General features: G+C 36.5%; 2 protein-coding genes across 2 annotated transcripts; one reads left to right on the top strand and one right to left on the bottom strand.

Moving 5' to 3' along the window:
* Window positions 1–1,400: 1,400 nt before the first annotated feature.
* On the top strand, window positions 1,401–20,287 carry hk1 (hexokinase 1). Its single transcript, XM_067386185.1, has 18 exons — window positions 1,401–1,675; window positions 4,695–4,857; window positions 8,015–8,163; window positions 9,549–9,668; window positions 9,827–9,922; window positions 10,036–10,135; window positions 10,354–10,537; window positions 10,625–10,780; window positions 11,081–11,314; window positions 15,333–15,637; window positions 16,185–16,333; window positions 16,948–17,067; window positions 17,158–17,253; window positions 17,404–17,503; window positions 17,625–17,808; window positions 18,437–18,592; window positions 18,743–18,976; window positions 19,061–20,287. The coding sequence occupies exons 1-18, from the start codon at window positions 1,613–1,615 to the stop codon at window positions 19,206–19,208; spliced, it is 2,757 nt and encodes a 918-aa protein (XP_067242286.1). The 5' UTR covers window positions 1,401–1,612; the 3' UTR covers window positions 19,209–20,287.
* Window positions 20,288–22,072: 1,785 nt separating this feature from the next.
* Window positions 22,073–26,538, bottom strand: tacr2 (tachykinin receptor 2). The gene is made up of 5 exons (XM_067386187.1): window positions 26,144–26,538; window positions 23,902–24,096; window positions 23,638–23,788; window positions 22,448–22,644; window positions 22,073–22,265 (listed from the first exon to the last, which is right to left on the bottom strand). Exons 1-5 carry the CDS (start codon window positions 26,536–26,538, stop codon window positions 22,073–22,075), a joined length of 1,131 nt encoding a protein of 376 aa, XP_067242288.1.
* Between the last annotated feature and the right edge of the window lie 229 nt (window positions 26,539–26,767).

The raw sequence follows: 26,767 nt of genomic DNA, 5'->3' as shown, positions 1-26,767 counted from the left end.
TTAAAACACAAATCACACTACTTTCTTACATCAGCATTTAATGTTAAGCATATATCAAAGAGTATTGATTGTTTTTCAAGTTTTGAAATGTATTTTATTATTACATCAGCATTTAATGTCCAGTTTATATTACAGGGCACCACATATTTTATTTTATTAATACACAAGTATTTAATATCCGCCATATATCAAAGGGTATCTTTTCTATTATTATTACAAATGCATTTAATATATACAACATATATCAAAGGGTATCATTTTTATTTATTTTATCACATCATCATTTAAAATGTCCAGTGTATATCATAGGGTACCAATTTATTTTATTATTACATCCGCATTCGCTATGCCTAGTATATACGGTACCAGTTGTTTTATTTTTTAATACCATTTTTAATATCCAGCACATATAAAAGGGTACCAACTGTTTTATTTTATTTGTATTAAGTTTATTTATTACAATGAATTTATTATTAAGTTATTTTGACATAGCCTACTACCATTTATGCCTAAAGCTTAAAGATTTAAGTGTTTGTGTCCTTTTCAGAAAAAAAAAAAAAAAAAAAAAAAAAAATCAACAAATGCACGTGACCACAAGATTTTGTGAAGAATATTCAAAACAATGTAGCACAAAATGACAATTTAGATCCTCGTTTTACAATTTTAAATGACAATTAAATCACATAATGACATGGAAATTGTAAGACAAGTAGTTCATTTACTTTGCATTGTGCCATTATGTGTATTTTAAGATCAACATGCTATGCATATCCTCTCTTGTTTTCTATTGTAAATATGTAATCATCCCCAGCTGTTCACACGTTTCTGGGCAGGCATTTCATGTTTGACCCCCTGATGTTTTTTGTTGTCATCCATTTAATTGTTCCTCCTGCCGACTTCCCCCGAAATTACAAATCACGCGTCTCCTTATTTCCTCAAGCTTCACACATCCAGTCTTCATAACGGTAACCGTTAAACGGTTCTGCCACTGAACTGTAGAAGCAGGAAACATGCATGTCTATGCTGATATAACTTGGGCTGTAGCATTACTCAGCATTTTTGCTTTTCCACCCAAATCTAATTATTTTGAAGGGCTGTGAGGCCCCGAGTATGTGACGCATTGGGGACGTGCTCTACAAGCCTCTTAGGTGAATCCCCTTTCTCTTTCATTCAAAGAGGCTGAGAACAAGGAATAAGGAAGACTGAAAAGGACTGAACGGATAGAATGGAAGCTAGAGGTGAAATCTGAGGAACAGAAGCAAGAAGAAGAGCCAGAGGAGGGGGCCAGTCGTCAGCTGTGCTCTGCCTCACAAGCCTTCCCATAAAGCTCAGCCAATAGGAGCAGAGTGAGTAGGTGGGGCTTTAGCCGTTCCCCATCCTAGCCTCTGCTGCATCACATGCAAGCTCATTATATGCAGCTTGACTTCCTAGGCCGAGGAGAGTCAGACATTGCCGAAGCGCTGGGAGGGAACACCCCTACGTGCCGGCTTCTCGTTTTACAGTTAACCCACGTTGCTTCTGTGCTCAAATTGCTTTTCCTGCCTCACTGGAAAGGATCGTAAGATTTTTTCTTCTTTCTTCGGTTGCTTTTTCACCAAAGAGGTGAAGCAGAATGATAGCGGCACAGCTTCTGGCCTACTACTTCACTGAACTGAAGGATGATCAGGTCAAAAAGGTGAGTTTCATCATTTGTTTTAACCAGTGCTGCTCATGTGCGTCCTCATTTGCCCTTGCGAGCGTTTGTGAGCTCTTCAAGGCGTATGACAACAGGTGACACAGGCCTGCAGTTTAGATCAGAGAGTCGTGAGATGCGCCTCGTCTCACGTCTCTCCGGCTGCAGCTTCTACGTCACTCGTCGTGCGACGGCGAGGATGAGAGGACGAGGTATACCCTTGCGAGTGACGCCACACAGGCCGTCGGGTCTATGCTGCAGTGTCCTTGAAAGCAGGATGTGGGGTGACAGAGAGCTGCCATGAGGAGGGGAACAATTTTTTTGTGTCTCTATGTGAACGTGCTCATTGTAGAGTACGTCTCTGTGTGGGGGAAGGTGGTGGTGAGCATCTAAAGCCCCCCTCCCCCGAAGGAGAGTGTCGGGTTACAACAGCTGACTGACAGCATGCCTTTACCAGAGTTCTGACAGTTTGAATGCAATTGTGGAGGGAGGGAAAGATGTGTAAACAGAACGGGACTGCGTGTAAGCACATGTCTGTGTCTCACTTTGAGGATATGCAGTCTTTATATTTGAACTCGGTTGGTAAAAAAACAAAAACACACGCACAAAGAAAACCGTGATGCTTTTTAAAATACCATTTTAAATATGGTTAGATAGTTTTAACTTAACTGAAAGACTGAGAAATATTTGAGAAATACTCATGGAGTCAGATATTTATACGTAATTAGTTAATACAGTATATTCAGTATTAATATTTTTCTAAAAATGATTATGATTATGTATTAATATGATCAGATACTAATATTTTTAAAGAAAGAATAAATTCCCAGCTTTTAATAAACAAATAACCTACAATCAATAAATAATACATAGTCTACATTCTGCTGTCTTTATTACTTTATATTGTGCTGCATTCTTTATTTGGTATGATTTTGAAAATCTCTGCACAAAATTAATTAACCAGATATTTACTTTTGTCTTTTTTTATTTTAAATTTAAATCTTTTAAATTTACAGTTTCCTATATGACACTTTCTCTGCCAGTGTGCTTCAAAGTTTGGATACAAGTAACATATTTTATAGACCTATAATAATATTTATGTGCTTTTGTCATTTTTATTAGTTTTTTAATATTTCTATTTTATTTTTTTATTTTATTTTAGCTTTTTTTCAATTAATGAAAATGATTTTAATAGTTTTAGTTAACAATAACACTATTCCACAGAAGCACATTTAGAGTTCAGAATAAGAGGCAACAGTTGTATTGTGTATGGTTACTACATCAACATATAAGGTATGACAAGCTGAAATGAAATCCATCCTATTGTGACTCAGTTGTGCACCTGGGCGCTGCTCTCTCTTGATAAGAGTTTTATGACCATGGATGTCATACACGTACTGTAATTTGACTATAACAGAAGTTTGTGAATATGCAGACAGTGTCCGTGCTCTTAGCATATATAAAGCCACCATTCACCTCACCCACATGTTTTGGCAGCTTTGCCGCTGCTCTGACGTTTTTACGAGGAAGTTGGATGTTATTCGTGCAGTTACGCAATGACCCATTTTGCACACTCTCTTAAGAGTGTTTTAACAAACCAAATTCAAGAACTTGAAAGAGATTGTGGTAATTGTTATGCAGAAATGTCATAGGGATGTTCCTTAAATATGTGATATTTGTAATGGATTCATTCATTTATTTAATTACATAAAAGTCATGGTAGATGACATGATCTCAAAAAAACATATATACCATCAGAAGCAGCAGCATCAAAACTACTATTACTAAACCCTTAATTATATGGGCCACATAAGACCTAAAGTACCCTGTGATATTCCTATTCAAGTACATTCTCTTCCAAACTTATTATTAATCTGTATATTGTACATTTTCATCATACGGAGCACAAATTAAGATATTTTGATGACATTTCAACAATGTTTTTAGTATCTTTCTGGGACTTGACAGTGGTGGTTAAATTGCTGTTCATGGAGCAGTCAGAGAGCTCTTGGATTTCATCAGAAATATCTTCATTCGTGTTCTGAAGATGAACAAAGGTCTTATGGGTTTGGGATGACATGAGGGTGAATAATTCATGACAGAATTTTCATTTTTGGGTGAACTAAACCTTTAAAAGCAACAGGTGTTTCCCCCAACTACAGCACGTAAAGAACAGCACTTTGTATGCTAATGTAAATAATTTTTCCAGCAATGGCATCACACACGGAGACCAGCCTAAATCTCTCAAAGCCTGTGCTCACACTAGAGTTAAAGACTTAATCATGAAGCAGCATTAGAGCAGGTGCTCATGTTTACAGTTTTATTTCACTCGTTCCATTAGACTTCAGTGAAACATCTTCCACTAGCCGTTTTCATGATAAATATCATCTGTGTTTATAAACTGTCCTTCCCATAGATTTCTGGTATGTCTGCATAGTCTAGGACATAGGGCATATTATATATTTCAAGGACACACTGACCTAACAAGTGACAGGCAATGACTTGACCACATTGATCGTGCTGATTACTAACAAACACCCAAAGGTCATTGTTTAGGGTCTTTTGAATAATTACCATTCAAAAATTGAGGGTCAGTAAGATTTTTAATGTCTTTAAAAGTCTCTCATGCTCACTAATGCTGTATTTATTTGATCTAAAATACAGACTAACAGTAATATTGTAAAATAATATTACAAAATTTAAAATGTACCTACTTTTTATTTTAAAATGTAATTTATTCCTGTGATGGCAAAGCTGAATTTTAAGCAGTCATTACTCCAGTCTTCAGTGTCACATGATCCTTCAGAAATCATTGTAATCATTTCACAAATCATTTCAACATATCAATTTTGAAAAGAGTCGTACTGCTTAATATTTTTGTGGAGACCGCGATACATTTTTAGGATTCTTTGCTAAATAGAAAGTTCAAAAGAAAAGCCTTTATTTTAAATATATATATATATATATATAAAGTCTTTATCAATTTAATATAATTTTTTTAATTGTGTGTTCATTTGTGTAGATTGACAAATACTTATATGCCATGCGGTTCTCGGATGAGACGCTGCGTGACATCATGGCCCGCTTCCGAAGGGAAATGGAAAATGGACTGGGACGAGACACCAACCCGACAGCTACTGTCAAGATGCTGCCCACCTTTGTAAGGTCCATTCCTGATGGTTCAGGTGAGCTTATCATTTTTATGGTCGCAAATCTTTTTTTTTCCATATAAATGCACACTGAAAGCACACTTTTATCTGATCACAGAGTCTTTAAATAAGTCCAAATGCTTGCGTTGGAATTTAATATAAAAGGAACAGTGAAAATATAGCATGAAATAAGAATCTACCTTGGCTTGGCTAAATCTGCAGTTCTGTCCGTCAGGGCAAATCAGTCTCAAAAAGAAGCTTCAGCTTCCTTCTTTAAACTTCTTTTAAATGCTTTGACAAGAGAAAGAACAATTAATTTGACCAAAATATTGGTTTTTGAATCTTACTTGAAAAGTACTTTCAACCTCAGAGGATATTCATTACATGCTGTTTGTAAGTTGTCCAGAAAACTTGTTTAAGTATTGCTGCAAGTGCAAATTTCATTCATCACAAAAAGCTAGTGACCATTTGACCCTTTTTTAACATGCATATTCAGTACTGCATATTTTTTCTCATTCCCCCAATAATTTGCATAAAGGCTAAGTAATGGTTACATTTTAAAGTCACAATCTGGTTACATTCTTTTAAATAGCCTTTGAATGAATAACATTTGCTCAGCACCAAATGCATTTATTATGTCAACTTTACTATAGCACAGAATGGGGTGAATCTACTACTGAGTGGTCACATATTGAACCAAAATTCCCTGTGCCACAACACATTCAGAGCTGCATCGACATGTGCTCATGCTTTTCATGACCTGCAGCATCCAATCAACTGAATTGGGTTACATCACAGATTATATGAGCTGTAATCCCAGTCAGATTGGAATGTGAAAGTTGACTTCAGTGCAATTTGTTAGCATACTACGATATGTTTTGCAAGGCAGTTTTATTCTAGTTAAGGATGGCAGATTCATTTCCCCTGTACCAACAAAGTAATTCAATGCAATTAGCCTTTCGCCGAGCCCCGCCCCCCTTAGTTACTGTTGCTTTGTCCGACAAGCCGTGGCGCTGTCACTCCACACGCAGGGAATAATACATCGCGGAACAAAGAGGATACTGAACACACATCGACAGACAAGACAGAGTAGGTTACTTATGATATTAAACAAAGTCCCAGCTTTCAAACCGTGTAGTTATTAAAGAAATTCAAACAATAAAAACCGTTTTGTTGCTCTTTAATGTGTCGTGACCATGGTCGTGACAGATTGCTGTAGATCCTCAGGTCAACCGCTCGTAAAAACCGATCATCTCTTCCTAATAGTCCATGAACATGAGAATGAATGTTGTTTCAAACACGGAAAGACGTCAATATACACCATTTTTCAAGTTTTACTCCACCGAGGTTAATCTTTTAACTACTGTCTGCTTTGACGGACAAAATGGCGGATGCGGCGTTCTGATTGGTTAGATCGCTTGTCAATCTAACTCCCGGCGAAAGGTCAATTATTACAACATGGACCTCTGATCGATCGATTTTGTGCCCACATCAATAATCCATCACTGCAATATGTAGCATAGAGTTGTATATAGCATACATATATCAAGTCCAGAATATCTTGTCACGAGCAGCTCCCTAGTCATAAAGTACTGGACAGTACAGTATAAAAAATTCTAAATATAGATTCTGACATATTAACATCTCAATGATAAAATGCCTAAGTGTTTACAGCATGTCTGTACTATGTTGAAAAAAGCCCACCAAACACTCACCTGCATTTGAAAGAATTTTTGTGATTGTGATTTAATTTCTTGTGGTTTGCTGCTATTTTTACATGTTATGAAATATATAATATCTGAGATTTAATATGATTCTAGTGAAAATTATCAGAGTATAAAATAGTTTCAGTCTCACTTTACTGTATGTAACCTTTTATATTTGTACTCAAGTGTCATTTAATCTATAAAGTTTTCTAGGAATGGTTAATATGTTGTTAAACGACATTCTTTTTTTTTTCTTTTTTTTTTTTACTAAGTCAAAAAGAATATATTTAGGTTGCTGAAACCGTTTTATGTATCCCTTTCATACGATTAACATTTTACTGTAGTACACCAGTTAACTGACCTTTTTTGATGCTGAATTTACAGTATTACAAATCTTCACACTCTCAGACACCTTATCCAACCTAGAAACAGAAGACAGCCAGAAAAAAAAGAAAAGGAAGTCAATTGATTTTCAGTGTTGCTTGGCAACAAGCGCTGCACATAATATCGACAATCTGGACACGTCGAGGAGCCTCGAGAAACCAAGAAAGACGTTATAGAGAGCATTTTTAACCTAATGCAAACATCTCTTGCCATTACTCTTTCTTTGTTTAATCTAAGGCATAAACAAACTTAATCTTACAAATATTTAGTGAAGAATATGTTACTAAGAATCCAAGGATAAGTGGGTTTTCTCGCTGTGAGAGTGCTGCCTGAGTTGATTTGTCTATGTCTTTGGCTAGCTTAGTAAAGCATTCCTGATTAAGCCCCCTTGGTCACGACTAAAATAAATGCTGATGCGCAGTCTCACCATCACAAGACTGGTACACTATACCCAGTCAAGTTTCTGCCATGGTGTCATATGGATAACAGCGGCAGTGTCATTTAAGGTAGCTTAATAAAGCAATTTCCAGAAGGGGAACATTTTAAAATGAAAATTTTGTCATAATTTACTCACCCTTGTGTCGTTTTGGCTTAACTATCCCTTTAAGTTAAAGGATTAGTTCACTTCTGAATAAAATTTTCCTGATAATTTACTCACCCCCATGTCATCCAAGATGTTCATGTCTTTCTTTCTTCAATTGAAAAGAAATTAAGGTTTTTGATGAAAACATTCCAGGATTATTATCCTTATAGTGGACTTCAATGGCCTACAGACAGTTGAAGGTCAAAATTAGTTTTAGTGCAGCTTCAAAGGGTTTTAAAGGATACCAGACGAGGAATAAGGGTCTTATCTAGCGAAATGATCATTTGTGTTTATAAAGCATTTACAGTTGTATTTTTTTAGAAAATGACCGATCGTTTCACTAGATAAGACCCTTATTCCTCATCTGGTATCGTTTAAAGCCCTTTGAAGCTGCACTGAAACTGTCATTTTGACCTTCAACCATTTGCTTCAAAATTTTATTTATAAGTGGACTAATCCTTTAATTTGTGAACTCTTGATAATAAAAGCAATTTTGATGATTTCTTTAATTCACTTACAGAAAAAGGAGATTTCATTGCCTTGGATCTGGGCGGCTCTAATTTCCGTATTCTGCGGGTGAAAGTGTCTCATGAGAAGAAACAAACTGTGCAGATGGAAAGTCAGATATATGAGACTCCAGAGGACATCATCCATGGCAGTGGAACACGGGTACATGACCAGTTCTTCATCCACCCGAAACAATAAACAACCCATTTTTGTGACTATAGCAATTAGCAAATGTTGAAAATATGTGTGGAATTAAGTATATACATGAAAACTGAACTACATTAGTCTTCTTTAACAGCCAATATATTTGTGGTCTGGGAGATGAAGAATTTACAAACATTTTAGGGTTTTTCACACGGTGCTAAACCCCGGGTTATCGTTGTTCTAATACCGCTTTTAACCCTGGGTAAAGGAACGTTTCACACTTGTAATTTAGAGGTGGGATTAGCACCGCTTTTACCCGGGGTTATGAAACCATGGCTGCGTCCGAAAACTGAAAAATGCTGCCTTCTGAGGACACATTTCAAGGTAAGAAGGCATCAAGGCACGTCCGAATCCAATGTTAGCTTCACTTCCTCTCTCATGAGATACCTTCCTCAGATCGTTTTTTGAAGGAAGCATAGATGTATCCTTAGCTGCTTTTGATATCCCACAATCCTGTGCTTTCCATTCTGTGACAGTTGAGCTAGAAAAATAAAGATGGCGTCCGAAGGTTGCGTTTGCTGCTCAGTTTGTGTATAAATGTACGATTTTGATAAACATATTTCAATTTTGATATCATTTCTATCGAGAAATTACTACTGTAGTAATTAAATATTTGTTTAGTTCTCACCAAAGCTCGCGCTATATTGCTGTAGATCATTAAACTGTTACGCTGCCTCAGAAGTCGGTCCGAAATCAGTTTCGTGAGGTGCCTTCATGCACAAACGCTGCCATACAAGTCATTCTCTTACAAGACAGCGAGGCAGCAAGACCGCTAACTTTACCTAGGTTTTCGGACGCAGCCCTTATTTCGGAGTTAGCATGTTACAGGTAGCTAGAGAACCGATCGCATACTCATATTTGCACGCTTTGGAAAGTCACGGAAACACTTGGTACTGTACATAAACAGTAAATTCAGCGTTTGAGAGGGAAAAAGGTCAAATGCTGACAGAAACCGCGATAATTTGAATGAAGAACAGGCCGTTTCATTCTTACCTTTATAGTCCGAAATGTCAGTTCTTGCTAGTCGGTAATGCTAGAGAGCTGCGCGTGCTGTGTTCATCCAATGAAATAACACTGACACATTAAATATGCAAATAAGAACCCATGGTTTAGGAATGTCCAGTGTGAAACGCCAGTTTATGAACACCCAGCCAGGATTAATCGTTAACCCCGGTTAATTTATGAGCAATGTGAAACGTTGCCCGGGGTTTAGAATGACCTAGGGCTAACTATTTCAAGTGTGAAAAGCCCTTTTGAGTGTAATGTCATATGGTCTAAATTAGACAGCTTAAATGCTTTTTTTGTCTATGATCTTACTTTTCTCCACTTATTATTTCTTGCAGATGTTTGACCATGTTGCAGAATGTCTTGGAGACTTCATGGAGAAACAAAAAATTAAGGACAAGAAGCTTCCTGTGGGTTTCACGTTCTCATTCCCTTGTGCCCAAAGCAAGCTGGATGAGGTAATGCAGAATTAAACTCGGTTTACCAAGGAGTTATTTCCATTTTATATAGTTCTACTGTGTGTGTCACAGATCCAATTTACACAACTGAGATTTAGTTTTTTTAATCCCACCTACAAAATTATGACAACTTATTTTGTACTATTGTATTTATACAGGCTGTTTTGCTGACATGGACGAAACGCTTCAAGGCCAGTGGGGTGGAGGGAATGGATGTTGTAAAGCTTCTAAATAAAGCAATCAAAAAACGTGGAGTGAGTTCTTATCAACCTTTATTTTTATTTTTTACCATGTGGAATGGTATACATGTGGATATTAATTTTAGGCTTTTTATAAGGGATTCAATGGTGTAATGATTCAATTACAGGACTATGAGGCAGATATCATGGCTGTTGTCAATGACACTGTTGGAACTATGATGACCTGTGGCTTTGATGACCAACGCTGTGAAGTCGGCATTATTATTGGTAAAATTTTATCTGACATATAGACTCTTAAATAGAAGTTAGATGAGTTTCAAATGCAGGACTGTAGAGTTGTAATGCCTATTTGAAGACTGTAAAATTAACATCCCTCAGTGTACAGCTGGAAAGTGAATTCCACAAATATATTTTAAATATGCTCATTCAAAGCTTCTGGATTCATTAACATCTGCGAATGGCATAATCTGCTGTGATCCCTTCAGGTACCGGCACTAATGCATGTTACATGGAGGAGCTCAGACACATTGACCTGGTGGAGGGAGATGAAGGCAGGATGTGTATTAATACCGAATGGGGGGCATTTGGAGACGACGGCACATTGGAGGATATCCGAACTGAGTTTGACAGGGAGATCGACCGTGGGTCCCTCAACCCTGGCAAGCAATTGTAAGCCACAAAACTTCAAAAGCTCTCATGAAAGCTCAGTTTTTCATAACTTTTGAGGAGGTAAAGGTGAGTGTTGGCTGTTCTCAGGTTTGAGAAGATGGTCAGTGGGATGTACATGGGTGAGCTGGTGAGGCTGATCCTGGTCAAGATGGCTAAAGAAGGCCTGCTGTTTGAGGGCCGCATCACTCCGGAGCTGCTTACAAAAGGAAAAATTGAAACAAAGCATGTTTCTGCCATTGAGAAGTGAGTCGTCATTCGTTTCATTACCAGTCTTTTTTTAATTTGTTCAATAATGACCATAAATACGATTCATTTTTATTTTTTAAATGGTCATTAGTGGCATTATCAATTATAAAAGGTTTATAAAATGTTTTAAGATATATTAAAATAAAATTCATGTACATTTTTACAATTTTACTTAAAAAATTACTTAATTTTTAAAATGAAAGATCATTCACTAGTGGACTAAAATTAAAGTTAATTCAAGTGGACTTTGAACATCATGATATTAGTGACCTTACAACAATACCACTTTTTCTCTAGGAGCAAAGAGGGACTTAACAAAGCCAAGGAAATTTTGACACGCTTGGGTGTGGAGCCATCTGAAGACGACTGCATTGCCGTACAGCATGTCTGCGCTATTGTCTCTTTTCGCTCTGCTAATCTAATTGCTGCCACTCTGGGGGCAATCCTCACACGTCTCAAGGACAATAAGGGCGCCCCGCGCCTCCGCACCACAGTGGGCATCGATGGATCCCTATACAAGATGCACCCACAGTGAGTATTACATTCAGATCATCAGGTTAAAATCAGACTAAAACATGACTTATTAGTAGTAATAATATGTACCCAGCATGCTTAGTAAGTCATTATAGAGAGTCTTGGGAAAAAATCTGCAGGTGCATGTGACACTCTGAGCAAGCACTGAACCCTCCTGAGGGCTCCAGAGACAAAGACGAGTTCTATTAATATACATTGAGTAGGTTTCCATAGGAGCAGCTGTGCCTTTATTTGTTGTGACTCTCTGGACATACTCATTGACCTTATCTGGACACTAAACTGGATGTTAAAAGGTCACAGAGAGATTAGTTGAAAGATTAGAGAAGTGGATGGTTAAATTAAGGCTGACACCATATGAATTTCTATGGCACCTATTCACAACAATTCACAGCCTTTTAAAATGTCAGAATAGTCTTTAAATAGAAAACCTGAAAGACATAGCAGTGTTCTATACTTAGTGAAACTTAAATAAGAGAGCAAATGAGATATGGCTACAGGACATTGTGTTGCACAAGAACACTGTCCTTCAACTGCCTTTAACAATAATGGTCATAAAATGGACATTAGTGAAATTATCTTGGATACAAAGGCCTTAAAACATTTAACTGTTAAATATTTCTTTGCTTGACATTTTTCATTTTAGCATTATACTGCACTGCTTTTCCATTGTTTTTCTATGTAAACATGCACTTTTAAAAGCTGAACTTGGCACTAGTAATGGGCGGTTTTGAATCAGTGGTTCAGAGCACGTATCAAACTGCCAAAAGCCACGTGATTTCAGTAAATGAGCCTTTGTTACATCATAACTTTTTCGAAAAGTTTTAAAATGTCAGTGGTTCACCTTAGGGGTGATCTCAGTGAACCCATGACCCTGTGTCTATATGGTGTTTACCTGATCTCGGATCAACTTTATAAAGTTGTAGATGACACATTTGTATAATAATAAAGAAGAGTAGCTTATAGTTAATTGTCTCTTATTGGCCTGACTAGCCACATCCTCCATAAAACACATAAAACAAACAAATTAATAAAAGAACACAGATTATACAGACACTTTCAAGAAAACATTTGCAATTGGTTTGGAAAAGGTATTTTTAATACATGTTTGGGCTGAATTTTCCTTGCATTTACATAGTTTTGACCAGCAGGTGTCACCAGCGTGTGATGTTTCAAGTGCTTAAAACAGTGGATCAGTGAAACAGATTTCTTTTTTTCTTTTTTTTGAGTTTTGAAAAGCTTTGTTTCTCTTAGTTAGCACAGCGTCTTTAGAATGCTGCGTGACCCATGTCATGCTCCAAAAAGCAGTCACACATGTCTGTCTATTGCAGGGCATTCTGCATTCTGACTTATTTACTCTGTTAAAGGGTTAGTTCACCCAAAAATGAAAATTCTGTCATTTATTACTCACCCTCATGACGTTCCACACCCGTAAGACCTTCATTAATCTTCGGAACACAAATTAAGATATTTTAGTTGAAATCCAATGGCTCCGTGAGGCCTTCATAGGGAGTAACGTCACTTCCTCTGTCAAGATCCATAAAGGTACAAAAAACACATTTAAATCGGTTCATCTGCGTACAGTCGTTTAATATTAATATTATAAAGCGACGAGAATATTTTTGGTGCGCCAAAAAAAAAAAAAAATAACGACTTATTTAGTGATGGCCGATTTCAAAACAATATTCTTCATGAAGCATCGGAGCACAGTGAATCTGTGTATCGAATCTGCAGTTCGGAGCGCCAAAGTCACATGGGCTGCGTCCAAAAACTGAAAAATGCTGCCTTCTGAGGACACATTTCAAGGTAAGAAGGCATCAAGGCACGTCCGAATCCAATGTTAGCTTCACTTCCTCTCTCATGAGATACCTTCCTCAGATCGATTTTTGAAGGAAGCGTAGATGTATCCTTAGCTGCCTTTGATATCCCACAATCCTGTGCTTTCCATTCTGTGACAGTTGAGCTAGAAAAATAAAGATGGCGTCCGAAGGTTGCGTTTGCTGCTCAGTTTGTGTATAAATGTATAAATTTTGATCAACATATTTCAGTTTTTATATAATTTCCATCGAGAATTTACTACTGTAGTAATTAAATATTTGTTTAGTTCTCACCAAAGCTCGCGCTATATTGCTGTAGATCATTAAACTGTTACGCTGCCTCAGAAGTCTGTCCGAAATCAGTTTCGTGAGGTGCCTTCATGCACAAACGCTGCCGTACAAGTCATTCTCTTATAAGATAGCGAGGCAGCAATACAGCTACCTAGGTTTTCGGACGCAGCCATGATTTCAGCCGTTTGGCGGGTTAGAACCGCGATCCGATTCATGATTCGATACACTGATTCATAACGCTTCGATGCTTCCTGAAGCAGTGTTTTGAAATCGGTCATCACTAAATAAGTCGTTTTTTTGTTTTTTGGGCGCACCAAAAATATTCTCGTTGGTTTATAATATTAATATTGAACAACTGTACTCACATAAACTGATTTAGATGTGTTTTTAGTAACTTTATGGATCTTGACAGAGGAAGTGACATTACTCCCTATCCCTATAAAGGCCTCACGGAGCCATCGGATTTCAACTAAAATATCTTAATTTGTGTTCCGAAGATTAATGAAGGTCTTACGGGTGTGGAACGGCATGAGGGTAAGTAATAAATGACAGAATTTTCATTTTTGGGTGAACTAACCCTTTAAAGAGCTGGATTCTCATGCTAAACATGGCCAAAGTTTATGATACAAAGCGTATCTATCTTTTATAAATATGATAAAACTAAAGACTTTATAGAGATATGAAGGATGCAGAAGTACTCTACAGGTACTCAAGGTTAACATGAGGTTGGTAGAAACTGTGCGTGTTAACTACCCTTTAAACAGACCTGAACCAACTAATTAAGGTCTTTAGGATGACTAGAAACTTCTAGGCAGGTGTTTTGTAGCTGGTTGGAGCTACACTCTGCAGGATAGTGGCCCTCCAGCAGCAGAGTTTGACACATGTACATAAAAAAATAGAAAAGCAGTGTACTAAAAATGGAAAAGTTTTATGTTTTTTGCGTATAGACGACAACATTGTCAAAACAATTCTGTTCACACGGATCCACGAAAATTACTAAAACACTGTATTATGCATGCCAGGTCAGTAGGTGGCTTCATTAAAAAAATGTTTTAAAAATTGACCTCAAACTTTTGAAAGTTGTGTGTGTGTATATAATATTTTATATATATATATATATATATATATATATATATCACACACACACACACACACATATATGTCACTGTTGGAACTATGATGACCTGTAGCTTTGGTGACCAAAAAAAATCCAAATCTCTCTTTCTAGTTCCTGTTTTATCTGACATTGCCCTATAAACTGTAGAGTTGTAATGCCTATTTGAGTCTTTTTTTTCTTTTTCTTTTTTTTTGTTCTTGGTAAGATTGTAAAATTAACATCCCTCAGTGTACATCTGAAAAGTGAATATCACAAATATATTTAATATTCTAAATATACTCAATCATAGCCTCTGGATTCACATTTTTGTAGTTTACACAGAGACAATAACAGTTAAGTTTTCAAAAACTTGCACTATGAAACCTGTTTTCAAAAGCTTGTGTTTTCAGCCCCCCAAAACAGCATTATTGTATATATGAACAGCCAAAACTTATAAACCGTTTTTAGTTGAAAACAGTGTCATGTAAACAGCTCCTCAGACAGAAACTTGTTTCGTTAGTAAACGAATCAGTGTTTTGAATCTGTTGAGTAACTGACTGATTGACCCTCACATAAAAAACTCAGATAAAAAACTTGTTGCTTTCCTGAATGAATTAGAAAAAATGAATGAATCAGTTGAATTTATAGTTCAGTGACTCACTCACATGACATTCACATGCCATCCACTGGTGTAATGTAACCTACAGTATGAGTTGGTAAAAAATCCTCACCACTGAGACTGAAAGCCCCTATCATGTCTAGAATGTGCAGTGATATCTCATCATTTGAACCCACGTCCCTCTGTTTATTCCAGGTATTCCCGGCGGTTGCACAAAACTGTGCGTCGTCTGATTCCAGAGACTGATGTTCGCTTCTTGCTCTCTGAAAGTGGAAGTGGCAAAGGAGCTGCACTGGTGACAGCCTGGGCTTACAGGTTGGCCGATCAGACACGTCAAATTGCAGAGACGCTGGCAGAGTTCCGCTTGACCAAAGACCAACTGCTGGAGGTGAAAAAGAGGATGAGAATTGAGATCCAGAATGGACTGAGCAAGAACACTCAAAACACAGCCACTGTCAAGATGCTGCCCACTTATGTGCGGAGTACCCCAGATGGATCAGGTAAGAAATCTACAGATATATGGTGTATTTTCCTAAAAATAGGACAGACAACAGACAACTGGAATCCAACATATGCAGTGATCCCCAGATATAATCTGTCTTTTCCTCACTGAAAAAATGTAATGTCATAATCACATTCAGCAAAATGCATTCATGCTTCATCTTTGAAAACCACCTGCTCTCCTGCTATGACCAAATTAAATTCTCTTTATCCCTGTTGAATAGCATCATAGTATAATCCCTAGCTTACTCAATACAGGCACATGACATTGTATTATGGTGATTTAAGCTGAAGTGTTTTAAAATGCAGCCCAGTTAAGAATAGTGCATGCAGATGTGTTCAGATATCAACACCGAGCAAATGTGCAGGAAATTCACACCCTTCTGTATTCACAATTATAACAATAAAATGAAAGAATGGCACAGGAACTGCCTTTATTCCTCTCATTTGTATCTATCTTTCAGCTTCCATCATTATTTTAATACATTTCTATATGCAGCAGGATTCATGACTTCTTTTTATTTCTGTATGTTTTCTTTTATACAGAAAATGGTGACTTTTTGGCTCTGGATCTGGGAGGTACAAACTTCAGGGTGCTTTTGGTAAAGATTCGCAGTGGCAAGAGACGAACTGTGGAGATGCATAATAAAATATATGCCATTCCCATAGAAGTAATGCAAGGAACTGGAGAGGAGGTGTGTAGTCACTGGCATATTTACACCTAGTTAAAAGACTAGACTTAAACAACAATAACAAACAAAACTCTTTAATAGTTTTAAAGTTCATTCAAAAGTTTGGGGTCAGTGAGATGTTTTTATTTTGAAAGATTAATACTTTTATTTAGCTAGAGTGCATTAAATTCTTTTGAACTCTCTTTTTTGATATTTTCCACAAAAATATTGAAGGGATAGTTCACCCAAAAATTAAAACTGAACTGAAAACGGGTGTAATAATGCTATATAAAATAGAAATAGAAAATAGAAAATGGCTATTTTAAATGGTAATGAGATTTTATAATATTAACTGCAGTTTTTTCTGTATTTTTGTTAAAATAAATGCAGCTTGGTGAGCATGAAAGACTTATTTCAAAAGTTTTTTTTTTTTTTTTTTTTTTTTTTTTTAAATCTTATCGACCCAAAACTTTTGCATGGTAGCATATATATATATATATATATTAAATACGCAGATATATTAAAAAAATGTATTAAAAAACTGGGGAAAAGTTTTTTTTAATTGTTGATGACTATAATTTGTATCTTTAAATAAAGACAATATTGCAACACTAAATGATTTCAATTGCCACCTGCAGCTCTTTGATCACATTGTGCACTGCATATCTGACTTCCTGGACTATATGGGGATGAAGAACGCCCGTCTGCCACTGGGCTTTACCTTTTCTTTCCCCTGCAGGCAAACTAGCCTGGATGCGGTAAGCTGCCTGTTTGCCTTTTCTTTTAACTTTATTTTGTCATCTTCTGTATGAAATCCTGATGATTTTTTCATGCTTTGACGGATACAGGGAATCCTGGTAAATTGGACAAAGGGCTTTAAAGCCACAGACTGTGAAGGTGAAGATGTTGTCAGCCTTCTCAGAGAGGGGATCAAGAGGAGAGAGGTTAGATATGACATACGGTTACAAAAGTGAAAAAACAATGCATGATTTGATGGATTAGTTCATTTTTAAATCTAGTTTTGATACTTGTTGCTGTGTATTACAGATTGTCTGTATGTGATTAATGTTTTTTGTATGCTATATTGTGCACAGGAGTTCGATTTGGATGTTGTAGCCATAGTGAATGACACAGTGGGTACAATGATGACCTGTGCATATGAGGAACCCACATGTGAGGTTGGGCTAATCGCAGGTAAATTTAGTATTATACTATGTATTACAACAATTAATAAAATGAATTAATTTTAAAGAGTGTTATAAACAGGTTTGACTCAGAAGAGCATGCTCTAAGATATTTGCATTTGTGATTATAGGAACGGGCAGCAATGCTTGCTACATGGAGGAAATGCGAAACATTGAAACAGTTGATGGAGTGGATGGCAGGATGTGTGTGAACATGGAGTGGGGAGCGTTTGGAGATAATGGCTGCCTGGATGACATCAGGACTCAGTATGATAATGCTGTGGATGATCTCTCCCTCAATGCCGGCAAACAAAAGTGAGCAATATTTGAACATAAGAAAGCTAGTCTTTAAGAATTGATGAGATGAGGTGCTTACTGTTTGTATTGCTACTGTAATTTAAGAATGTAAATGCAGATACTATAAATACTCATAGTGTCAGCACACATAAGATAGCTGAAATTTGTGATTCATCATAAATCCATAAAATTCTGAAAATAGATATTCTTTTGAACTTTCTCTTCATCAAAGAATCATGGGAGGGAAAAAAACGTATCACGATTTCCACAAAAAAACAGCTGTTTTCAACTGTTATGATAATAATAAATGTTTCCAAATAGCAGCATATTAGAATGATTTCTGAAGGATCATGTGACACTGAAGACTAGAGTAATGGCTGCTATAAAGCAGCTTTGCCATCACAAGAATTAATATAACTTATATAAAATACTTAACTTAAAATATAATAAAATTGTAAACCCTTCTTTTTAATTGTAATAATCTTTCACAATATTAATGTTTGTTTATAATATTTCTGTATTTTTATCAAATAAATGCAGCCTTGGTAAGCATAAAAAAACCTGTATAGTGTCTACAATATTTATTTTTGTAATGTTTTGGCATATTTGAGATCTAAATATTAAATGTTTGTTTTCTCACTTTTAGATATGAGAAGATGTGCAGTGGCATGTACCTGGGTGAGATTGTACGGAACATCTTGATTGACTTGACAAAGCGTGGCTTCCTCTTCAGAGGACAGATCTCTGAGACCCTGAAAACCAGGGGTATCTTTGAAACCAAGTTCCTTTCCCAAATTGAGAGGTATTGCAGCAGCTTCTTAGATTATTTTGCCACGTTTCATCACAAAAAAACAGACAGACTGGAATGCTAAAATACATCCTGTTTAGATACATTTTCATACTGTTCACTTCAAATTGCTTAATGGCCTAAAATGCTGTTTCTTCCCTCTAGTGACCGTTTGGCGCTACTGCAGGTCAGATCCATTCTGCAGCATCTGGGCTTGGACAGCACATGCGATGACAGTATTATCGTCAAGGAAGTGTGTGGAGCGGTTTCCCGCCGGGCTGCCCAGCTCTGTGGAGCAGGAATGGCTGCTGTTGTAGACAAAATCCGGGAGAACCGTGGCCTGGACCATCTGGACATCACAGTTGGGGTTGATGGCACCCTGTATAAGCTCCATCCACAGTAAGTACATGCAGAAAGGCTGTATTTATGATTGCTTTTGTGATTTCGGTACAGAAATCTGACCTGTCCTCTCCGTTTCTTCAGTTTCTCACGGATAATGCATCAGACTGTGAAGGAGCTCGCCCCCAACTGCAACGTCACCTTCCTTCTCTCAGAAGACGGAAGCGGGAAAGGCGCCGCCTTGATCACCGCCGTTGGGTGCCGCCTCCGCCAGCAAGAACAAAAAAGCTGAACCCTTCATCGAACAAGCCCTCAATCCATTCTGTAGCTCTCTCGGAGCATATACATTTCCACTCGCAGCTGTGACTCAGTTCTCATTCACCACGATCTGGCACATCCTTTTACTCATTCCCAGAGCTGTGTTTCTTTGTATTTCACTCCTACATGTCCCTGTCAACCTTTCTCTGTGTATGTCTAAGTGTGTTATTATGGGTTGGTCTATCTGTGTCCTGCACCCAAACTATATAAAGATGTTCTTTAAGATGTTAAACTGTTGTTAAAGTATTTATGGATGTATATTGGAAAAAGGGAAGAAATGTAAACTCATTACAAACATTAAAGTTAAGATATTTGACCAAGTATATGAAGATATTATTTATTTTATTTTTATATTTGCTGGAAGACGCAACAGGAATGGATACCTGAGGGAAAGAAGGTATTTTGTTGCGAATATGCCAAGCTAATTCCAAACCTTTATGTATTGTCATATGCCTGTGTGGCAGTTTGTGTTGTAAATATTGCGAAACATCTGAGAAACGTTCGCTAACCATTACTATAACAGCCTCCATGTTGGTATCGTCATGAATAAGACACACAAGTTCAGTCTTGCAGTCACAGCTGCCTTCCTGCATCATTCAAGCCCCTCATACTTGTCGCTATACAAATGAACGACAAGAAGCCTATTGCCTTTGCATATCCACCCCTTCTGAAATAGTCTTATCTTCTCATACTCAAAGACTTTAGCGGATTGTATCACGAGTATTGCTTTTGATGTGTGTGTGTGTATGTGTGTGTGTGTGCAAATATGCGGGTTATCAGTACTGATTCCCAGTAAATGTCCTTCTGTGTGCCCTGGCTGGTTATTTGTGGGTGATCCTGTGTAGTTCATGTGAGTGAATCTGTGTAGTGGCTCAGAGATCTCCTGATGAATGCATGCCTTATGTGGTAACTGAGGTCTAGCATCAACTGATTTTGTACTATTTCATAGTTGCACTATATAAATAGATGTTCCTGGACAAACCTATAGAAGAAAACCATAAAAATATTTTGATCAACTGAATTTGTGTTCTGTGGTTTCCTTCGGCTGTTGCCCAGACAATGTAGCATTGTTTTGTCCAGTATTTACATCCTGTGTGATAACTGTATGTGCAATAAAAGAAATTCCTTTGCCAGGTGATGTTTAAAAAGTACACATGAACAAAAATGTTAAATGTTGAAGATATTCTCCAATCACACAAGATAAATATTCCATTTCTTACTGTATTCTTACAGGCTGCTGATAACCAATCACAGATAATAATAATAATAATAATTTACTTTTAAGGAGCCAAGCCTTCAACTAGCCTTCAACTAGAAGCTGCAAGGTATAGTAAAGAACTTAAAGTCGGATTACTTTACTATTTCCTTTACTTCATTTTTAACACAGAACAATCATACAATTAAACATCTTAGACAATGATACAAAAGAAAAACAAAGATTTTACCAACAAAAATATATATTGTGTATTACCACTGCTATTATACTGTATGTGACACATTACAAACACAAAATATTTTTTATATAGAAAACATACAGCTTAATTATTAATGATCAACTATATTTCAGAATCTATAGATTTGAAATTTGTTGAATGATGTACCAGAAAGAAAACAAATACATATTATTGGCATTGAAATAAAATGAAATATCTCTTTAGCTCAGGGCTAAAGCCAAGGCAAATTGTATTTAATCAGTCTATGGGTGTACATGCAGATGTATATTGAATATAATACATGCTGAAACATTGAGTACCACTGAAATGTGAGCTTGCTGTACAGTACAATTACAACATGGAAATGTCTGTTGGGTTTAATTTATAGTGATCATTCATAATGTCTTCAAACACTATACATATCTTTTCCTCCTCATTTTGTCTCTCTTTTTCCACTGCTGTCAATATTTCAACAACAGTCATCATCCTGTTTAGACTTGACTGTATATATCTCAAGCAATCCATACTCTTGACCTAAGGTACAGATGCCCAATTTGACCAATTTAAGGTTTTTTTTTTTTTTTTTTTTTTTTTTTTTAGCTCTGAATATAATTTTTTTTTTTTTACATTTACAGCCACCACTTGACACTTAACAATATTTACAGTCTGACACATTCATTTTTCTATAGAGTGGTGTATGAAACAAGGTACATTACCATTCAAAAGTTTTGGTTCGGTAATATTTTTAGAGAAACCAAGTTTTTGATAAAAATCAAGACTGCATTTATTTGATCAAAATACAGTAAAATAGTAATTTGAAGAAAGTAAAATATTATACAAATTTAAAATAACAGTTTTTGATAAATTTTAAAATTTATGCTAAAGCTTAACTTTCAACATAATTACCCCAGTCGGTCACATGACCCTTCAGAAATCATTCTAACATGATGATTTGCTGCTCAAGAAACATTTCAATGTTGTGCTGCTTAATATTTTTGTGGAAATCAGGATATATTTGTAAGGATTCTTTTGTAACATTTTATATCTGTATTGTTACTTTTAGTTCTACTGAATCCTTTCTGAATAAAAGTATTATTATTATTTTTTTTTTAAATCTTACTAACCCCAAACATTTGAATAGTAGTGTATACAGTATACAGAACAAAATGATCTACATATAGGCATTTGACTAGTACTTTAAGCAGCATCACAGAAACAAATAAGGCTTGGTGCTTATGCCATAAGAGTAGATAAAATACCCTGCCTGTAAAGCCCACTGAATTCACCATAGAGCACAATGTGAGGTATTAAATGCAACGTGTGGGTGTGCTTGATTTTAAGAATAGGAAACAAAAGAGTGTTTTTCAACCTCTCTCCGTTTACCCATCACTGAAATATTGTAGACTCAGGCTTTGATTAGTTTGAATGTGGTGTCTTCTGGTTCACTGGCATGATTTCGGACCACCACACTGGTGGTCTCGGTGCGATAACTACGTCTCATGTGAAAGGTCCTCATGTGCTGCAGTTCCATGTTGTCCTCCTCAGAAATCTTGACGAAGGGACACCACTGGAACGCTTTGCGAAAACCTGAACGGAATCTACAGAAAGACAGAAGATGCTATATGCAAACTTCTTGTGCTTTAAAAATTTACATCATAAAGAGCAAATACTGCTGATAGTATTGCAGTAAAAGTTTAATTGCAAACGCTGCACTAAATATCTATGTTAATGTGTTTACATCAAAATTCCTTGTTCTACAGTAGATGTAATGTGCATTTACCTTTGGTTTAGACAGCAGTAGATAATAGGGTTGTACATAGTGGAACTCATGGCTAACCAGAAGATGGCCAAATAGACCTGCTGGATGTAGTGCTGCTTGTATATGTCCCTGTTGAAGCTCCCCAGAATGAAGTAGATGTGGTAGGGCAGCCAACATATTGCAAAGGTTGTCACCACCACTATCATCATCTTCACAACCTTTATTAAATTGCAAAAATGGCCTGAAACTTTTTTGCCTTCTACACAAAGAACTATAATCCAAAACCATAAAGAGCTGCTGCCATCAATGAAAAGTCCAACTGAAGAGGCTTATTATTATTATTGACAAAAGAAAGAAAAATGTGAAAGAAATGAAAAAGCACATTTCCTTTTCTGCCAGAAGAAAAGAGTTCTGTCCCCAGGGAAGGTTTTAACATTGAGACCTTATGGAACTTAACTACATTTTATCACGATAATACACTTTTTTTCAGATGTAGCTAGGGTTATTACAGTTAACTAAAATTAAAAACATAAAAAACACGTGAAAATAAAATGCATTTTTACTTAAAATAAAATAAAATAAAATAAAATATATGCATCTGTGTGGGGTTTAGAAACATCATCTGATTGCTCAATTATTTAATAAATTAAAATAAATGTATAATATAATAAATGTATAATATTGTTGCTGTAGAGCAGAAGCTTGTATGCCATATTTCATAATTTTTAGCTCTGTTTGTCATAAATAATTACTATTGGTCTATATTTATGTCTGTCTGTGGGTTTTGCAAATATTTAACCAATGAAAAGTATTGAAAAGAGCTTGTGACTAAACCTTGTAACTCTATTGGATCCTCAAACTGTCGGTCAAACATCATAACTCCACCCACCTCGAGCGTGAATGAAGTGCCGCACGCAGTTTGGACCGTCTCTGCTTGTTTGCAAAGGTAAATAAAGATGGTTCTTTGAATAAGTACAGAGTTTTCTTTACTCAAAAACACTATATAATAAGGCTAATGTTTTATGCATGTGAGGAGCGGAGAAGAGTGTCCTAAACTAGCATTTGTCGTCGAGTCGTTACATTTATTTTGCCACATATTGTCACAAAACGTATATGAGTAACGTACGTTAGTTAGCTAAATGTACAGAGTAACTGGAATAGGCCTTAATATCATTAACAAAGGTATATGAGTAAATACTAGCATCGCTGACCTTCCGTTTCGCCTGCATCTGGTTCTGGTAGTGGTCTGATGCTTCTCCAGGGATCTCACCTCCCCACAGCCTCTGTCCCACCAGGCTGTACGTCACCAACATCACCAGCAGAGGGAGCAAGTAGATCAGGATAATCACAGCAATCTGATACCTAGTGAGATCAAGCATCACTTCATAAATCAAATCTGTTTGAAATATCCTTACCAATATGTATATTTTTTCTTGTCAGTAAGAACTGAACAAAGCTAGTTATTTTTTTCTTACGAGAGCTGATGTTTCCCTCCATAATCATCAGGCCATTCCACCATACAAACAGTCCGAGGGAAGTAGAACTTGGTGCTGGCGTAATAACACTGAGGGAAGGCCAGTGAAAAAGCCACGGTCCAGATGACCCCGATCAGAACTTTAGTAGTAGTGGAGGAGAGCCTGGGCTTCAGGGGATGGATTATAGCCATATATCTGTGGATTTCAGCCAACAACATCTTAATGAAAGTGAACAGCATATACTACCTTTATAGATTTGAAATATAACAAAATTGAAAAGGCTGCTAAAACCACTTTTTTGACTCACCTTTCTATGGGCATTCAGTGTTTTACAGGGCTTTTTGGACAGAATTTACTGCATGCAGTAAATTGATTGGTTGCTTGCGTTATTTTCCGCACTTAATTATTGTCATCATCTACTTGTTAGCCACTAAATCAGACTCTTATTCATGTCATCAGAACACAATGTGGAAAGTGACCACACAGATTGAAGCCTTGCTTATTGCACATGAGTAACCAGGTCAACTAGAAACGATTATCCAGGAATAGCCTATAACAAATTCATAATTTGCACACTGTAAAATGCACTTTGATTTCTTAAGCCGCTGGGAGATTGAGTAGGTAGGCTAGCAGGCAAATTACATATTTGACATTGCGCCCGCGATGTAGCCTATGTGCGCACAGGTTCTCTTTTAGACCAATTATCGAAGCCTGAAGTGTCAGTCCTAATCACCTCACCATTTTGACTGAGCTTGCTTTATGCCTTTAACTAACCATGACAATAAAGACAGTTAGTATATGACATAAAAAGTGTTATTTCATTAGCATAAACTAAATGAATAGTCATCTGGGATATCTTTTAATAGTAGCCTACATCATTAACTACTTCTGACCATAGATTAGTGATGGAGCACAGATAAAAGCTTTATCCTCTCAGCCTTTGAATTGATGCATTTAGAGCTATTTTTATGTACAGTGGCAAATTTGGTAAAAAAAAAACAGCTCTAACCTGCTTCATCAAGGTCGACAAGGTGGATGTCAGTCCATCCGACCAATCATCTAGATCAGTGCTTTTCAAACCTATCCTGGGGATCCCCCACCACTGCAAATTTTGTATGTCTCCCTCACCTAATTCAACTAATCTGCTCTAGTACAGACTGCAAGACTTGAATTTCGGTATGTCTGATAAAGGAGATGTCTAAAATGTACAATGGGGAGGTTTGAGAAGCTCTGATCTAGATCAGCTTGGACCAGCTATTAACCATATACGAGCAAAAAAAAACAAAAAACATAAAACCAGCTGCCACCTGAAAAGTAACACATCATATATGTGACCCTGGACCACAAAATCAGTCATAAGTCGGACGGGTATATTTGTAGCAATAGCCAATAATACATTATATGGGTCAAAATGATCATTTTATGCCAAAAATAATTAGGATATTAAATAAAGATCATGTTCCATGAAGATATTTTGTAAATTTCCTACCGTAAATATATCAAAAATGTATTTTTATGAGTAGATATGCATTACTAAGGACTACATTTGGACAACTTTAAAGGCGATTTTCTGAATATTTTGATTTCACACCCTCAGAATTCAGATTTTCAAATAGTTGTATCTCGGCCAAATATTGTCTTATCATAACAAACCATACATCAATGGAAAGCTTATTTATTCAGTGTTCAGATGATGTATACATTTCAATGTCAAAAAAACTACTCGTATGACTGGTTTTGTGGTCCAGGGTCATATGAAGAGTTTCGTTGCAAAACGAGATAAATCCATTTTTTTAATTTTTCAAAAATCTTGTTTTTTGGTTGTGCATTCCAATTAATATCAATTCAACTGCAGTTGGTTTGTTTTGATTTAAACCTTCATAACTTAAAAATACAGCTAAGTAGCACCATAAAACAAAATAATAACATGATAACATAATAATAAACATGTTTTGACAAAATGTTAAAAACGGATTTATCTCGTTTTGCAACGAAATTCTTCATATATACCTTCATGTATGTGTTATATTACAGCTACAATTAGGCTTTCATGAACTTGCAGGTTGTAACTGTTTTATGGCATGGTTTATGCTATCTATTATGGTGATTAATTATCATAAATCATGAGAGAATGTTAACGTTTACTGACATTTACTGAGAGCACCTATATATATATATATATATATATATATATATATATATATATATATATATATATATATATGCTTTGTTGTCTGCTTACCTGTCAACAGCAATAGCCGCCATTGAATAAATGCTTGAGAACATTGCTGTTATTGGGAAGAAGTTTTGAAATTTGCAGTATCCTAAACCAAAATACCAGTCATTGTGCAAAGCATACACGAAATTGAAGACAGTGTTAAAAGTTGCCATAGAAGCATCAGAAAAGGCGAGGTTTACAATGAAGTAGTTGGTCACTGTCCTCATGCGTTTATGTGCCAGAATTATCCAAATAACAGTGACATTGCCAATGATGGACACAATTACGATCAAAGAGTATGCAATCGCCCATAATGCCACCTGCCAGTCCGGCTGCTCGAACAGATTGGTGGAGGTTTCGTTTCCGTCTTCATCGTCGTAAAGAACAGATGTTGAAAGGGGGTCCAAAGTGATATCCATTGTAGTTGTCCGTAGTCACAGGGCATAAATCAGTCTGTATGCTTATTCCAGTGAGTGACTTACTCTTCTGTCGCGTTACGACATGGTAAACCTGTGTATTTTGGACATTTGCGGCAGTTCATTTTCTAAACAGTGAGCGGTCAGTGCGCCTCGTGCCGCCTCATGTCCAAACTGCCTGCTGGAGAGCGTTATTGTGCCTGCAGTGATCGTAGCACTGGGAAACTGAAGG

The sequence above is a fragment of the Chanodichthys erythropterus genome, chromosome 5 (assembly GCF_024489055.1).
Source record: "Chanodichthys erythropterus isolate Z2021 chromosome 5, ASM2448905v1, whole genome shotgun sequence".
NCBI classification, from domain to species: domain Eukaryota; kingdom Metazoa; phylum Chordata; class Actinopteri; order Cypriniformes; family Xenocyprididae; genus Chanodichthys; species Chanodichthys erythropterus.
Note: the sequence above shows the minus strand (reverse complement) of the source record. Positions and strands in the feature narration are given on the sequence as shown.